We start from the raw sequence: 17,500 nt of genomic DNA on the forward strand, positions 1-17,500 counted from the left end.
GATGTAGTGTATGACTTCTATGTTATGTGTAGATATAGGATGTAGTGTATGACTTCTATGTTATGTGTAGATATAGGATGTAGTGTATGACTGGGATGCTATGTAACCTATGTTATGTGTAGATATAGGATGTAGTGTATGACTTCTATGTTATGTGTAGATATAGGATGTAGTGTATGACTGGGATGCTATGTTATGTGTAGATATAGGATGTAGTGTATGACTTCTATGTTATGTGTAGATATAGGATGTAGTGTATGACTTCTATGTTATGTGTAGATATAGGATGTAGTGTATGACTTCTATGTTATGTGTAGATATAGGATGTAGTGTATGACTTCTATGTTATGTGTAGATATAGGATGTAGTGTATGACTGGGATGCTATGTTATGTGTAGATATAGGATGTAGTGTATGACTTCTATGTTATGTGTAGATATAGGATGTAGTGTATGACTGGGATGCTATGTTATGTGTAGATATAGGATGTAGTGTATGACTGGGATGCTATGTTATGTGTAGATATAGGATGTAGTGTATGACTGGGATGATATGTTATGTGTAGATATAGGATGTAGTGTATGACTGGGATGCTATGTTATGTGTAGATATAGGATGTAGTGTATGACTGGGATGATATGTTATGTGTAGATATAGGATGTAGTGTATGACTGGGATGATATGGTATGTGTAGATATAGGATGTAGTGTATGACTGGGATGATATGTTATGTGTAGATATAGGATGTAGTGTATGACTGGGATGCTATGTTATGTGTAGATATAGGATGTAGTGTATGACTTCTATGTTATGTGTAGATATAGGATGTAGTGTATGACTTCTATGTTATGTGTAGATATAGGATGTAGTGTATGACTGGGATGCTATGTTATGTGTAGATATAGGATGTAGTGTATGATATGTTATGTGTAGATATAGGATGTAGTGTATGACTGGGATGCTATGTTATGTGTAGATATAGGATGTAGTGTATGACTTCTATGTTATGTGTAGATATAGGATGTAGTGTATGACTGGGATGCTATGTTATGTGTAGATATAGGATGTAGTGTATGACTTCTATGTTATGTGTAGATATAGGATGTAGTGTATGACTTCTATGTTATGTGTAGATATAGGATGTAGTGTATGACTTCTATGTTATGTGTAGATATAGGATGTAGTGTATGACTTCTATGTTATGTGTAGATATAGGATGTAGTGTATGACTTCTATGTTATGTGTAGATATAGGATGTAGTGTATGACTTCTATGTTATGTGTAGATATAGGATGTAGTGTATGATATGTTATGTGTAGATATAGGATGTAGTGTATGATATGTTATGTGTAGATATAGGATGTAGTGTATGATATGTTATGTGTAGATATAGGATGTAGTGTATGATATGTTATGTGTAGATATAGGATGTAGTGTATGACTTCTATGTTATGTGTAGATATAGGATGTAGTGTATGACTTCTATGTTATGTGTAGATATAGGATGTAGTGTATGACTTCTATGTTATGTGTAGATATAGGATGTAGTGTATGACTTCTATGTTATGTGTAGATATAGGATGTAGTGTATGATATGTTATGTGTAGATATAGGATGTAGTGTATGATATGTTATGTGTAGATATAGGATGTAGTGTATGATATGTTATGTGTAGATATAGGATGTAGTGTATGACTTCTATGTTATGTGTAGATATAGGATGTAGTGTATGATATGTTATGTGTAGATATAGGATGTAGTGTATGATATGTTATGTGTAGATATAGGATGTAGTGTATGATATGTTATGTGTAGATATAGGATGTAGTGTATGATATGTTATGTGTAGATATAGGATGTAGTGTATGATATGTTATGTGTAGATATAGGATGTAGTGTATGACTTCTATGTTATGTGTAGATATAGGATGTAGTGTATGACTTCTATGTTATGTGTAGATATAGGATGTAGTGTATGACTGGGATGATATGTTATGTGTAGATATAGGATGTAGTGTATGACTGGGATGCTATGTTATGTGTAGATATAGGATGTAGTGTATGACTTCTATGTTATGTGTAGATATAGGATGTAGTGTATGACTTCTATGTTATGTGTAGATATAGGATGTAGTGTATGACTGGGATGCTATGTTATGTGTAGATATAGGATGTAGTGTATGATATGTTATGTGTAGATATAGGATGTAGTGTATGACTGGGATGCTATGTTATGTGTAGATATAGGATGTAGTGTATGACTTCTATGTTATGTGTAGATATAGGATGTAGTGTATGATATGTTATGTGTAGATATAGGATGTAGTGTATGATATGTTATGTGTAGATATAGGATGTAGTGTATGATATGTTATGTGTAGATATAGGATGTAGTGTATGACTTCTATGTTATGTGTAGATATAGGATGTAGTGTATGACTTCTATGTTATGTGTAGATATAGGATGTAGTGTATGACTTCTATGTTATGTGTAGATATAGGATGTAGTGTATGATATGTTATGTGTAGATATAGGATGTAGTGTATGATATGTTATGTGTAGATATAGGATGTAGTGTATGACTTCTATGTTATGTGTAGATATAGGATGTAGTGTATGACTTCTATGTTATGTGTAGATATAGGATGTAGTGTATGACTTCTATGTTATGTGTAGATATAGGATGTAGTGTATGACTTCTATGTTATGTGTAGATATAGGATGTAGTGTATGACTTCTATGTTATGTGTAGATATAGGATGTAGTGTATGATATGTTATGTGTAGATATAGGATGTAGTGTATGACTGGGATGCTATGTTATGTGTAGATATAGGATGTAGTGTATGACTTCTATGTTATGTGTAGATATAGGATGTAGTGTATGATATGTTATGTGTAGATATAGGATGTAGTGTATGATATGTTATGTGTAGATATAGGATGTAGTGTATGATATGTTATGTGTAGATATAGGATGTAGTGTATGACTTCTATGTTATGTGTAGATATAGGATGTAGTGTATGACTTCTATGTTATGTGTAGATATAGGATGTAGTGTATGACTTCTATGTTATGTGTAGATATAGGATGTAGTGTATGATATGTTATGTGTAGATATAGGATGTAGTGTATGATATGTTATGTGTAGATATAGGATGTAGTGTATGACTTCTATGTTATGTGTAGATATAGGATGTAGTGTATGACTTCTATGTTATGTGTAGATATAGGATGTAGTGTATGACTTCTATGTTATGTGTAGATATAGGATGTAGTGTATGATATGTTATGTGTAGATATAGGATGTAGTGTATGACTTCTATGTTATGTGTAGATATAGGATGTAGTGTATGATATGTTATGTGTAGATATAGGATGTAGTGTATGATATGTTATGTGTAGATATAGGATGTAGTGTATGATATGTTATGTGTAGATATAGGATGTAGTGTATGATATGTTATGTGTAGATATAGGATGTAGTGTATGATATGTTATGTGTAGATATAGGATGTAGTGTATGACTTCTATGTTATGTGTAGATATAGGATGTAGTGTATGACTTCTATGTTATGTGTAGATATAGGATGTAGTGTATGATATGTTATGTGTAGATATAGGATGTAGTGTATGATATGTTATGTGTAGATATAGGATGTAGTGTATGACTTCTATGTTATGTGTAGATATAGGATGTAGTGTATGATATGTTATGTGTAGATATAGGATGTAGTGTATGATATGTTATGTGTAGATATAGGATGTAGTGTATGATATGTTATGTGTAGATATAGGATGTAGTGTATGATATGTTATGTGTAGATATAGGATGTAGTGTATGATATGTTATGTGTAGATATAGGATGTAGTGTATGATATGTTATGTGTAGATATAGGATGTAGTGTATGATATGTTATGTGTAGATATAGGATGTAGTGTATGATATGTTATGTGTAGATATAGGATGTAGTGTATGACTTCTATGTTATGTGTAGATATAGGATGTAGTGTATGATATGTTATGTGTAGATATAGGATGTAGTGTATGATATGTTATGTGTAGATATAGGATGTATGACTGGGATGCTATGTAAAGTCATTTGAGACATGTTTGTTATAAGGGGCTATAAACATAACTGGACTGAACCACACATACTGTACACACACACACACACAGCCACAGGCCGTCTGTTTGAAACACGTCTTCAGTTCCATGCAGTTCCATGCTGGGATCAGATCAGAGGCAAGGTCAGATCAGATCAGATCAGAGGGAACGACAGATCAGATCAGATCAGAGAACAGATCAGATCAGAGGCGAGATCAGATCAGATCAGAGGCCAGATCAGATCAGATCAGAGGCAAGGTCAGATCAGAGGCGAGGACAGATCAGATCAGAGGCGAGGACAGATCAGATCAGAGACGGGGTCTTACTGTAAGTGGGACTTCTTGTTTAATTTCAGCATGAGAACATCCCTTCACTTTTTTTGCTTTGAAAGGCCTGTCTGCTCTCCTTCCCTCTCACTCTCTCTCTTACAGACATGTTGTTTCTGAAGATGTGGCTTCTAAACTGGACAATTCACTAAGTGAAACTCACTTCAACCATGAAGAGGACATGTAGCTGAAGTACAGTAGAAGCGTGCAAAAGAAGGTGCGGCTCACTGAAAGGAATGAGAAGCTCGTATTTTATGCACTCTCTCACTCTCGTTTTGAACAAACTTGCTTTTGATTGGCTGTCATGAACATTTTGACTGGTCATGTCAGGGCACGTCACCAACTCAATGGATTTCCCCTTAAATTCAGATGCATCAATCACTAATGACAAAGCTGGAAAGGCTGATCAGAAGCAACTACAGTCTAGCACACTCATTTCAGTCCCCCCCCCCCCCCCCCACAGTCTATAGCACACTCATTTCAGTCCCCCCCCAAAAAAAGAAAACATTGTCAGTAGAATTCATAAGCCTTTTCTTAACATGAAGTCTGGATCATGTCCGGCTAGCCAGAGCAGGATATTTTCCAGTTTTACCTTTCTAGACATGAGGACTGAGTCTGTGTTTAGAAACAGCTGGAAATGGGCAGTATTCTCTCTACCAGTGGGCGGGGGGAGGGGGTGCAGTAGCATGTATCGATAACAAGAAATGTGATAGGAAACCGCTTTAGTGAATCTGTAACCAAACTCCATTCAAAAACATGCCGTTTTAATGGAGGGTCCATTCCGATAACGAGGGGTGGCAATGTGCCAAAAATGAGCGCTTCGCCTTTGTTACATAAAGCCGCCCAGTCAAAATAGTGGTCGCACCGTCGTCAATCACTGTGGGTGATTTATTTTACAAGTGGCATTCAAGTCATATCTGACTAGTTTTCTAGGCAGTTTCCTTCCTTTTACTTCATGCTGTGTCCCTCTGTGATGCACCGGACCTGCCTGCCTGCAATAGCTGAAGCGCGTTGGGATCCCTCTACCAAACAATTCAAGCTGTTTGCAGCACTTGAGGAAACCGTGACTTTGCTCGTTTAATTCGTTGATATAAGCGATTGCCCGAACGATTCATTAATTAATAAACTACATGAACGTTAGCGGGTACTTTAGCCTATGTAGTAGGCTATCATGTTGCATTTTTAAACTGGCAGATGGGGGACAAAGAAACGATTCAATTTACTACTCACCTAATTTGGCTCTCTTCCAAATAATCCAGCCACGCAACTACGTCCATTCATAAAAATAATGATCACTGGGACATTAATCGTAAAGTGCCACCACCCGCCCACTCAGACATAACAGCTACATGATCAGGATCATGACCTGCCAGTGTTTAACAACAGCTGCTTTTGCTATAATGCGGATCCTATACTTGGGCTTGAGATGGATATGATACGGACTCACGGGAGTGCGCGTAAGCCGGCTAATTGTTGTTTAACATGCAGGCCAACCGGCTAGGAGCTGGTTATAATACGGATTCCACTGCATGTTAAGAAGTGGCTATAGAGAACAGAACATTTCATTCTCATTCTCAAATCACATTAATCTTACGCCCCAACCCCTCAACCATCTGAAAGTGTGAACTGTCACATTGGAGTTGTATTTTAGTTTAGCACGACACTACAGTTTAGCATGAACCTAAAATGGCTATTGAACATCAGAAATGCAAATATGAAGAGGAATATAAAACATTTAAAGAGGATTGGGAACTTTTTTCTTTGTGTTCCTGAGGTTTTGGAAAATGCATGTGTGCTTTGTGATAACGTCATTTCATAATTCAAAAGGTCTGATTTGCAGCGGTATCATGAAATAAAGCAGCTAAGGTTCAGTAGCGACTTTCCGACAGACTCAAACAGAACCAAACTGGTTTCACGGAGGAAAGGGACGTTTTTGGATTGTGGACAGCAACAAATCAGACAGGGCTGAAATGAGCCCAACTATTAACTGGGTGAAGGTGACAATGGTGAACATTTATTTATTTATTTACCGGTATTCATTCATTCATTCATTCATTCATTTATTACAGATGTGTCTTCTTTCTGATGAATGGCTGAAGCACACTGGTGTGCAAACCTGCCCAAACACACAACACAAGCGTTGAAAACATGTCGACTCAACAGAATAGCACGAGGCAATACGTCATACTCTAGCAAAAAACAACACATCTATTTCTAAAACTTATTTTCACTATGCAAATTGAAGGAAGGGGTTGCCAGGCAACCGCATCATCGCGTTAATTATAAATTATTACTGGGGCGGAACCGCAATTTTCTCTCTCTCTTAAGACAAATTTCGAAGTAAAACAATATTTCGGGTTTTGTCATGATGGAACAGTTTAATGGCAAATTAAATCTCAAAGGGAAACTTGTGACTGTGAGCAATGCACGCATTACGCATTGCGCGCAGCCAATATATGTCCAGAATATGTCTGGGAACATTTTGCGCCGAATTGCGCCTTTTTGGTAACTTGTCACAACAACCAGATAAATATCGTTCATGTCGTACAGAGTTTCTGGGATTTTTATTTCTTCACAGTGGGGCCTGGGGAGGGGAGGGGGGGTCAGTCAGTCTGTCACTTTTATTTCCCACCCTATAAAGAAGGCGCCATCACATCACATCACATCACATAACGGGTGTAGCCTATGTGTTGGCTCCATCTTTCTATCTACACGCTTATTATTATTAATTGACCCCCCCGGAGTCATCATTAAAAAGTTGAAACCAACAACAAGTTGAACAGCCTGTTTTACCTTCGATGCAGCAGATCCTCCAGAGCCCGGAGTGCGTCAAGTCGCCTCTGACTCCCTTGCTCTGCAGCTCGTCCGCGGTCACATTGGTGGCGTTGCACACGTTCGAGCGCGAGTAGAGCCAGTAGTCGGTGCCGATGGCGATGGTCATGAGGCTGAAGGCGGCGAAGGCCCCCGCGACGGTCAGCAGCGTCTGCACGCCTCGGTCACTCCACGCCATGGCGCCTGGCTCATACTGTGTCCACACACAGACAGGTATCCAACACAGCGGCGCACTGCGCGCACAAGCAAGCGGCGAGGACGCGTCAAAAGCACCCGACTTTGGCGTTTCTCCCCTCACCTCATCTCATCTCATCCCAAATGCGAATCCGTTTTACCTGCTCGTCTTCCAGGCAAACTTCAGGCGGAGTTCAGCCCGAGTTGCCGAGCTGCTTGCTTGGTTTCATCCCTTGGAGATCACCGCGGACAAGTCTGCTACAGGTGGCAATTTAGAAACTTAACACATGGCTGGAAACAGCCCCTTTTGCATTTAAGAAAAGGGAATAATGTTAATGGAGTAAAGTCGATCACATAGCCACCGATGCGACCTGTCCACAGTCGACTTCTTTCTATATGAAACTGCATAGATTTGACAAAAACTGCGCCGCATCGCTCATCAGACCACACCTTCCTTGGCTGTAGCCGAGCCAATGGGAAACGGCTTTTCAGCAGCTTGAAGCAGCGGAGAAAACACAAGAGCCAAACGACGTGGATGTTGCGTATCGAAAACACTTTCCACCAGACAACAATACAAATGTTTCTCCAGTTTTATAGGATCATCACACACACAGCCTATCTCTCTCTCTCTCTCTCTCGGATTAATGCAAGCAAGCAGTCTCTCTCTCTCTTTCTCTCTCTCTCTCTCTCTCTCTCTCTCTCACACACACACACACACACACACACACACACACACACACACACACACACACACACACACACACACACACACACACACACACACACACACACACACTTGTAAAAATTTGCCCATGGGTTCAACAAACTCGGGGGGGAAAGGAGCCCACCATGGCACCATTCACTAGTGGAGATGAGAGATTTTAGATTTCCATCAGATGTTTCCATGAAAACTTGGAATTTAACATGACCAAATTAATGGAAAACATTGTGATTGAATGGTAAATGGTAAATGGTAAATGGCCTGCATTTTTATAGCGCTTTTATCCAAAGCGCTTTACAGTCAGTAGGTACATTCACCCATTCACACACCGATGGCGGCAGGCTACCACGCAGGGTGCTGGCACACCATCGGGAGCAATGTGGGGTTCAGTGTCTTGCCCAAGGACACTTCGACATGCAGACTGGAGGAGGCGGGAATCGAACCACCGACCTCTTTTATCCAAAGCGATTACCGCCACAGCCGCCCCATTGAATATTAAGTTGATACATAAATCAAAGCCACTTTGAAGTTGGAGTATGTCTATTTGTCAAATCTCCCAACTCCCAAACTAGGCAGAAAGTCCGATATCAGCCTATAAGCCTTCGTTTTAGGGCAGAGCCTGTTACTTTAAGTCCTCATGTGCAGTCAGAGGTCTTTTCTGTGGAGGGATCTTCTCTTTCACACTGACACACACACACACACACACACAGAGGGGGGGACCGGGGGAGAGAGAGAGGAGGGAGAGAGGGGGGAGAGAGAGGGAGAGCGAATGAGGGAGAGAGAGAGAGAGGGGGGAGAGGGAGATGCAGACCGAGGGAGGGAGTCAGGGAGAGAAAGAGAGGGGGGAGAGGGAGATGCAGAGCGAGAGAGGGAGTCAGGGAGAGAGAGAGGGGAGTGGGAGAGGGCCTGCAGGACTTGGCCGCAGGCTGCTGCTGTTTTACTGTCTTTGACTGAGAGTCTCTTCCTATGAACACAGCCTCTGAATCACTTCCTCCCTGCAAGGAGCCCCAAAACAAAGTGAGGAGTGTGTGTGTGTGTGTGTGTGTGTGTGTGTGTGTGTGTGTGTGTGTGTGTGTGTGTGTGTGTGTGTGTGTGTGTGTGTGCGTGTGTGTGCGTGTGTGTGTGTGTGTGTGTGTGTGTGTGTGTGTGAGAGAGAGAGAGAGAGAGAGAGAGAGAGATGGTAGGATCCCTCTTGCACCATCAAATTGCTCGGCCGGAACTAACTGTTGTATAAATGTAAATAAAAGCATGCTAATGAAATTGCCATCTGCTATTGGCTGATCTTTGGTGCTACAGTAGGTGATTAGCTACAACAGGTGGTGGTGGGCCACTATCACCTGGCACCAAATAGCTAATAGCCAATGGCAATTTCAGTATCATGCTTGACCACTAGATGGCAGGCTTTAGTCAGATTTCGTCGAGGGTGAGTAACATACAGTGAGTAACAACACACAGAGTGTCCTGGCCTTCCAGCTGTCTGCCCTGCCCCACCTCAAGCTTTCTCAGTGCATCTAAGCTCCTTGCTTTCATCTGACTCTTTCATGTGGCTGCCAAGTGTACTGTCCTTTGGAAAGTCCTTTATTTATTTATTTATTTGTTTATTTGTTTATTTGTTTATTACATCTTGTCTGGGCACTGTTATTTCTAAGCACAGAAAGAGAACTTTTCACCTAGCCACTGGTTGAGACTTTGGGGTGATGTGGGTGCACCGTTAAGTCGAATCGTCAACATCTCCATTCCAAAGTTCTCTCTCTCTTCCTCTCTCTCCACTCTCCAGCTCATCTATTGTCCCTGCTCTTCCTCTCTCTCCACTCTCCAGCTCATCTATTGTCCCTGCTCCACGTGACACACTGCTTTGGGACAGCTTGCCCTTTCCTCCTGGTGATGTATGAGCTCTGTTGCCAGCTTCCTCTTCTCTAATGCTGTGTGCCAACATCAACTCCTCCATGGCCCCGCTCAACTTGCCCTACAAATAGCACTACTGTGTCTAGTGTCTTTAGACTGATTTCCACTCAGTAGACTAGGTGTGACACTTGTTACTGCATCATGACATCACACTCAGTAGACTAGGTGTGACACTTGTTGCTGCATCGTGACATCACACTCAGTAGACTAGGTGTGACACTTGTTACTGCATCGTGACATCACACTCAGTAGACTAGGTGTGACACTTGTTGCTGCATCATGACATCACACTCAGTAGACTAGGTGTGACACTTGTTGCTGCATCGTGACATCACACTCAGTAGACTAGGTGTGACACTTGTTACTGCATCGTGACATCACACTCAGTAGACTAGGTGTGACACTTGTTAGTGCATCGTGACATCACACTCAGTAGACTAGGTGTGACACTTGTTGCTGCATCGTGACATCACACTCAGTAGACTAGGTGTGACACTTGTTGCTGCATCGTGACATCACACTCAGTAGACTAGGTGTGACACTTGTTGCTGCATCGTGACATCACACTCAGTAGACTAGGTGTGACACTTGTTGCTGCATCGTGACATCACACTCAGTAGACTAGGTGTGACACTTGTTGCTGCATCGTGACATCACACTCAGTAGACTAGGTGTGACACTTGTTAGTGCATCGTGACATCACACTCAGTAGACTAGGTGTGACACTTGTTGCTGCATCGTGACATCACACTCAGTAGACTAGGTGTGACACTTGTTGCTGCATCGTGACATCACACTCAGTAGACTAGGTGTGACACTTGTTAGTGCATCGTGACATCACACTCAGTAGACTAGGTGTGACACTTGTTAGTGCATCGTGACATCACACTCAGTAGACTAGGTGTGACACTTGTTAGTGCATCGTGACATCACACTCAGTAGACTAGGTGTGACACTTGTTAGTGCATCGTGACATCACACTCAGTAGACTAGGTGTGACACTTGTTAGTGCATCGTGACATCACACTCAGTAGACTAGGTGTGACACTTGTTAGTGCATCGTGACATCACACTCAGTAGACTAGGTGTGACACTTGTTAGTGCATCGTGACATCACACTCAGTAGACTAGGTGTGACACTTGTTAGTGCATCGTGACATCACACTCAGTAGACTAGGTGTGACACTTGTTAGTGCATCGTGACATCACACTCAGTAGACTAGGTGTGACACTTGTTAGTGCAACGTGACATCACACTCAGTAGACTAGGTGTGACACTTGTTAGTGCATCGTGACATCACACTCATTAGACTAGGTGTGACACTTGTTACTGCATCGTGACATCACACTCAGTAGACTAGGTGTGACACTTGTTAGTGCATCGTGACATCACACTCAGTAGACTAGGGCCCCGTTCCAATACCCATACTTCCATACTATTTAGTAGGCAAAAAAAGATTTAGTATGTCCCAATACATAGTATGTCAGATGCAGTATGCCAAGAGTACCAGGATGTTGTACTACATCAGCTCCTATTTCGGAGTATGCATCGATGCATGCTGCTTCAGCCAAACTTCCCCACAATCCTTTGCGCAGCAGGAAGTTATGTCTTCTTCTTCTTCTTCTAATGTTTTATGGCGGTTGGCAAACAACTTTTTGTGCATTACCACCACCTACTGGAGTTACGTCGCACTGACTGAGCTGCGTGTTCATGAATGAGATAATTAACTTTAAGAAAGCCTTGAAATATGTTAAAACCAAACAAGCATGGTGTGTACCAAAACATGCATATCTTGATTCCTGTTTAGATCTCTGACTTAATGTTTTTGCTTTATTTATTTTATTTTGTTTATTTGATTGTCTGTTCCAATTTTGTAAATGTTTAGTCTGAATTTTTTGTATAATGTACTGTTTGTTACTGCCAGACTTTGTTTATTGAAAAAAAAAAAAAAAAAAAACTCAAATGTGGCGCTGCGGACGTCGGCGGAAGTGAGCAAGAGGTCGGAGTTCAGGAAGCTCACGTGACGACAGATGTAGTGTGTCCCAATAGTATGCATTTTGCATGCATGCTGCACACTACAATCCATACTTTGTGAGGGCAGCGGCAGTACATACTACAAGAAAGAAGTACAAGTATGGGTATTGGAACGGGGCCTAGGTGTGACACTTGTTAGTGCATCGTGACATCACACTCAGTAGACTAGGTGTGACACTTGTTAGTGCATCGTGACATCACACTCAGTAGACTAGGTGTGACACTTGTTACTGCATCGTGACATCACACTCAGTAGACTAGGTGTGACACTTGTTGCTGCATCGTGACATCACACTCAGTAGACTAGGTGTGACACTTGTTGCTGCATCGTGACATCACACTCAGTAGACTAGGTGTGACACTTGTTGCTGCATCGTGACATCACACTCAGTAGACTAGGTGTGACACTTGTTAGTGCATCGTGACATCACACTCAGTAGACTAGGTGTGACACTTGTTGCTGCATCGTGACATCACACTCAGTAGACTAGGTGTGACACTTGTTGCTGCATCGTGACATCACACTCAGTAGACTAGGTGTGACACTTGTTATTGCATCGTGACATCACACTCAGTAGACTAGGTGTGACACTTGTTGCTGCATCGTGACATCACACTCAGTAGACTAGGTGTGACACTTGTTGCTGCATCGTGACATCACACTCAGTAGACTAGGTGTGACACTTGTTAGTGCATCGTGACATCACACTCAGTAGACTAGGTGTGACACTTATTGCTGCATCGTGACATCACACTCAGTAGACTAGGTGTGACACTTGTTAGTGCATCGTGACATCACACTCAGTAGACTAGGTGTGACACTTGTTAAGGTGCGTTCACACCGACCTATTAAAGTTTTTCGCTGGCGTCGAGTTTACATACAAAGTCAATGCAAACGAGCGATTGAGCGTATATTCGCTTGGGAGAAAAATCGCTGGGCGTCCGAGCGACAGAGACAGAGCGATAGGGAGAAAATACGCTCGTCGCCCGAGATGAAATAATCCAACTCGAGCGAAAATACGCTGGCATCAGTCGCTCGCCGCTCAACGCTGATTGGCTGCCGTGTGAGAGCGAGTCAAGGATCACACTGGCTTGGAACAAACCGCTGGTTTATTGTGTGGCAACAAACCACATTGACAGGCTGACAGCTGACATGAAGTGAAGTCTGAACTACCGGTATGGAGCTCGCATTAGGAGCACGCTGATAGGCTTTAGCTTGTAAACAATGACGGTGGCTCGTAGTGGACAAACAGCATGACATTGTGTAACGTTATATCCCCCACATGTCCGTCATTTCGTGTGCCTGTTGATGAGCGATTTAAACAGAGTGACAGAGCGATTCCAAAGGGTTGAATCAAGCGACAGAGTGAAAAATAAATATCTCGGTGTGAACGCACCTTTACTGCATCATGACATCACACTCAGTAGACTAGGTGTGACACTTGTTGCTGCATCATTACATCACACTCAGTAGACTAGGTGTGACACTTGTTGCTGCATCATGACATCACACCCAGCTTATCCAGTCAAAGGGACTGATGTTGTGCGGCTGCGGTCTGCAGTCTGTGGTACCACTTTAATTCCACTTTAATATATATGTGTGTGTGTGTGTGTGTGTGTGTGTGTGTGTGTGTGTGTGTGTGTGTGTGTGTGTTGAAAAAAATGTGACAATGAATTGCAAGTGGAAAAGTTTATTTTTCTGGGAAACAATATATTGGGCTAAAGTGTGCAAATTACAGAGTACAATACTGTGATGTGGAAGCCTGTGTGCTTCTGTGTTAAAATTGTGTAGCAGCAAGTACACAGAAAGTACACAGAAAGTACACAGAAGGTACACAGAAGGTACACAGAAGGTACACAGAAGGTACAGGCAAACATCATGTGAATGTATTAAAGTTGGGAAAGCTCGTGGATATAAGCCACAAACAGCTTGGTCCCCTCGATGAAGTTGTACCTGGAATGAAGCGTGAAGGAAGACAGTGAGAAGAAAAAAGTTTCATATAGTATAGTATATATTTATAGTTTAATATAAAAACAGTATTTTCTTTTCCTGGGGACGGGCTCTGTGAGGAATCTCAGCTCTGTGTTCATCTCTCATACCTGCTGATCTTCTCATTCTGAGAGTCTCAGCTCTGTGTTCATCTCTCATACCTGCTGATCTTCTCATTCTGAGAGTGCTCGCCGTCGTCATGGCCTCCGATGGGCAGCATCATCACACTCTTGCCGGTCACCTCGTGGAAGTCCTGGGCAATAGGGATGGTAGATCCCTCTCGGATCAGTTCAGCCTCCACTCCAAACACTGACACATGGAATGGCAGGTTTATTCAAAAGATCTCCAAGAGATCCAAAGATCTCCAAGATAAGACACTTTTGTTTGCATATAACGATGTAGTGGAAGATCCACCCACTAAACTCACACCTTTTTATTTTACAGTACAGGAAGAGTCTACTCGCCCTTTTTAGGCTGAAATATATTTTCATGACCTAAATTCATAGTACACAACATAGTAAGTACTATCAATGTGTTGATTTATATGAAGTTAGGGTATTTTAATTAAAATGTATGTTTTTTCTGAAGAAATTATTTATTTGTTTTTATATTGGTTGTTGTTTGTCTTGTAATGTTCACAGACTGCAGGCCATAGTTTACTCCATTTCTGCAGACCATTATTGAATGGAATGTGCCTTTAATTCCATTACTGTATGAAAACTATAACTACAGTAGAGTACAGTAGAGTATAGTACAGTAGAGTACAGTAGAGTCAAAGTAAACTCGCCATGTTTGATGGCTTTCTTTCCTGCCAGGTACTGTGGGTCAGTGAGTTTGGCCATCCAAGGTTTGGCGCTCACAACAGCCCTCACTGTCAGCCTGTTGGGGCTTCTCAGTGTGCTGAAGACCAGCTTCAGATGCTCCTCTGCCTGGGGACAATGGAGGACATCACACTCAAGCCAAAGTACAGTCAGTGGACCACAATTTGTGACACTACTATACTGTAAGTGTAAGATCAGATGGAACTTTAATGATCACAGGAGTAAATATGTACCAAACAGCAATGGGATACAGAACAAAGAAAAATTGTGTAAATATGAATATATCTCAAACAAAACAAATCTGTAGTAAATGTCTTTAGGTACAGTACCAAACAACAATATTATGTATATATTATATATGTATATATTGTATATTGTACTGCACTTGCAATTCTGTGATTTTTTAATTTGAGATATTTTCTTTTTATGACTGAATATTGATATGACCCCTACTCATATGTAATCTTGCATATTATGGCAATAAAACTGTGATCCTGAATTCTGAAGACAAAGCTGAAAATGGGGGGGGGGGGGGGTCCAGATATACCGTATGCAATATAGACATCCCATTAGAAGGATATAAGAATATCAAGAAAACCAAAATGCAAGTTTACAGCATATAAGGTGTGCAAACATGCACAAAGAGGCGTTGCAAAAGAAAATATTGTTCAAATATGTGTTTACCTTATCGAATAGATTTATTTACAGATATACCGGTAGATAACATACCAACAGAATGTGCAGATTTGGTCAGTTTATCAAACTCTCAATGGAGAAACCAAAACCAAATGTAAAAAAACAAAACAATATGCTAATCATATGCAGAGAATATACAAAAATATACAGGAATATACTGATCGGATGTAGCTGTGATAGCATAGTTATTAATCACTACTGATTTATTTCAGTGTAACAAAAAAAAGAGGGGTAGCAGCCAAGTCACTGGCCAGTACCTTTCTCTCCACATCAGGTGGGTCCATGTTGGGTACCAGGCGTATTGAGAACTTCCCAATGACCCGCCTGGGGATGACGGTTTTCACGCCTGCCTCCGAGAATGAGCCCTCAATCCCGTGGATGGACACGCACGGGTAACGCCACCGGGCCATTAAGACTTCTTCCTGGATAACAGAGACGGGATCTTATCTCACAACATGATCCCATGAGGTTCACCATTCAATACTACCTTCATACAACCAGCTGCTTATCTCACAACATGATCCCATGAGGTTCACCATTCAATACTACCTTCATACAACCAGCTGCTTATCTCACAATATGATCCCATGAGGTTCACCATTGATTCAATACTACCTTGATACAACCAGCTCGCTTGGAAGGTTCTCATCTGTCTGGGACCCATTTTTGGCCTACTTTGACGAGGTTAAGAATGACCAGTGACTGGTTGGTGTCTTATGGACCCCTTGAGATCCCGTGTCCATTATCTCCTACAAGCACATGAACACTTTGTATGGCTGGTAACACCACGTTGTAATGTTAAATGTTCATGATGTATGTTTTTTTATTTTTTTTACCTATCTTATGTAGCTACTTTATTTTCCTGTGTCTGAGCCTGTTTGTTTTGTTCGTATATTGTTCTAAAAAAATGAAAATAAAATATATTAAAAAAAAAAACTCGTTTCAATGCTGTGTAACAGGAACTCGGGGGGCTCCGCACTGTTTCACTGGTGCTCTTAACCACATTCAACAACTGGAGCACTTTGGTGAATTGAAAAAGAAAGAGCTGAAGCGGCTACAGACAAATGTTTATGTTTATATATTATGCACACAAGGGAGAATTGTGGGCCTCGTAAAGGGTAACGACTCCCTTGCCTTTCCAGGTGGCTACTTTCGACATGGTAAAGGATCTATATTGGAAATAGGTTTGATATATGTATTATTAAATAATTTATATAGATAATAAGGCTATTTCAGTCTTCCGCCCTCTTTGAAATATAAACCAATGACAAAGTCATATAACATATAACATGTAACATATAACATCGTCCGATAACATTGATGATCTCACTGATGCTGTGTGTAGCTATATATCTTTCTGCGAAGACAATGTCATTCCTACTAAGCTTGTTAAGATATTTCCTAACAACAAACCTTGGGCATCATCTGCCCTCAAGAGCTTAATCTATAAGCGAAAACGTGCTTTTATTGATGGCAACTCCTCCCTGGTTAGGGACTTAAATAAAGAAATCAGGTCCGAAATAAAAAAAAGCCAAACTCAGGTACAAAGATAAAATTGAAGCTGAGCTGAGGAGCAACAACCTGAAGGAAACCTGGAATGGCATGAAATCCATGACTGGGTCTAATGATAAGGGCCACAAGCACGTCTCGTTGCCTGGTTTTAACTCAGATGAGAAGCTGGCCAATGAGTTAAACAATTTCTATACACGATTTGACAATCGTGATTTTAGTGATAAAATCAACGCTTTGAAACACGAGACTAGTGCCCCCCCAGCCCTAGTCATCAACACTAAAAGTGTGGAAAAACATTTTAAACACACTTTATTTTTAACCTTTCCCTTCAGTTACAGCAGGTCCCTAAGCTTTTGGTGGCCTGGTACGGCAACGCAA

At 41.2% G+C, this 17,500-nt stretch overlaps 2 protein-coding genes across 2 annotated transcripts in view; both read right to left on the reverse strand.

Annotated features, from left to right (window-relative positions):
• Positions 1-7,768, reverse strand: part of LOC310793746 (voltage-dependent calcium channel gamma-4 subunit-like) — a 20,183-nt gene extending 12,415 nt beyond the window's left edge. Inside the window, exon 1 of the mRNA XM_083655625.1 lies at positions 7,230-7,768. Coding sequence (XP_083511751.1) covers positions 7,230-7,446 — 217 coding nt within the window. The 5' untranslated portion in view covers positions 7,447-7,768. The remainder of the gene's footprint in view (positions 1-7,229) is intronic.
• A 6,018-nt stretch (positions 7,769-13,786) lies between these two features.
• The window catches only part of LOC310794307 (beta-Ala-His dipeptidase-like), a 7,585-nt gene continuing 3,871 nt past the window's right edge, over positions 13,787-17,500 (reverse strand). The window contains exons 9-12 of the mRNA XM_083656289.1: positions 15,868-16,032; positions 14,881-15,022; positions 14,255-14,402; positions 13,787-14,057 (exon numbers count right to left, since the gene is read on the reverse strand). Of these exons, the coding sequence (XP_083512415.1) occupies positions 13,994-14,057; positions 14,255-14,402; positions 14,881-15,022; positions 15,868-16,032 (519 nt within the window). The 3' untranslated portion in view covers positions 13,787-13,993. The remainder of the gene's footprint in view (positions 14,058-14,254; positions 14,403-14,880; positions 15,023-15,867; positions 16,033-17,500) is intronic.

The sequence above is a fragment of the Poromitra crassiceps genome (genome assembly GCF_964638095.1).
Source record: "Poromitra crassiceps genome assembly, chromosome: 19".
NCBI lineage: Eukaryota > Metazoa > Chordata > Actinopteri > Beryciformes > Melamphaidae > Poromitra > Poromitra crassiceps.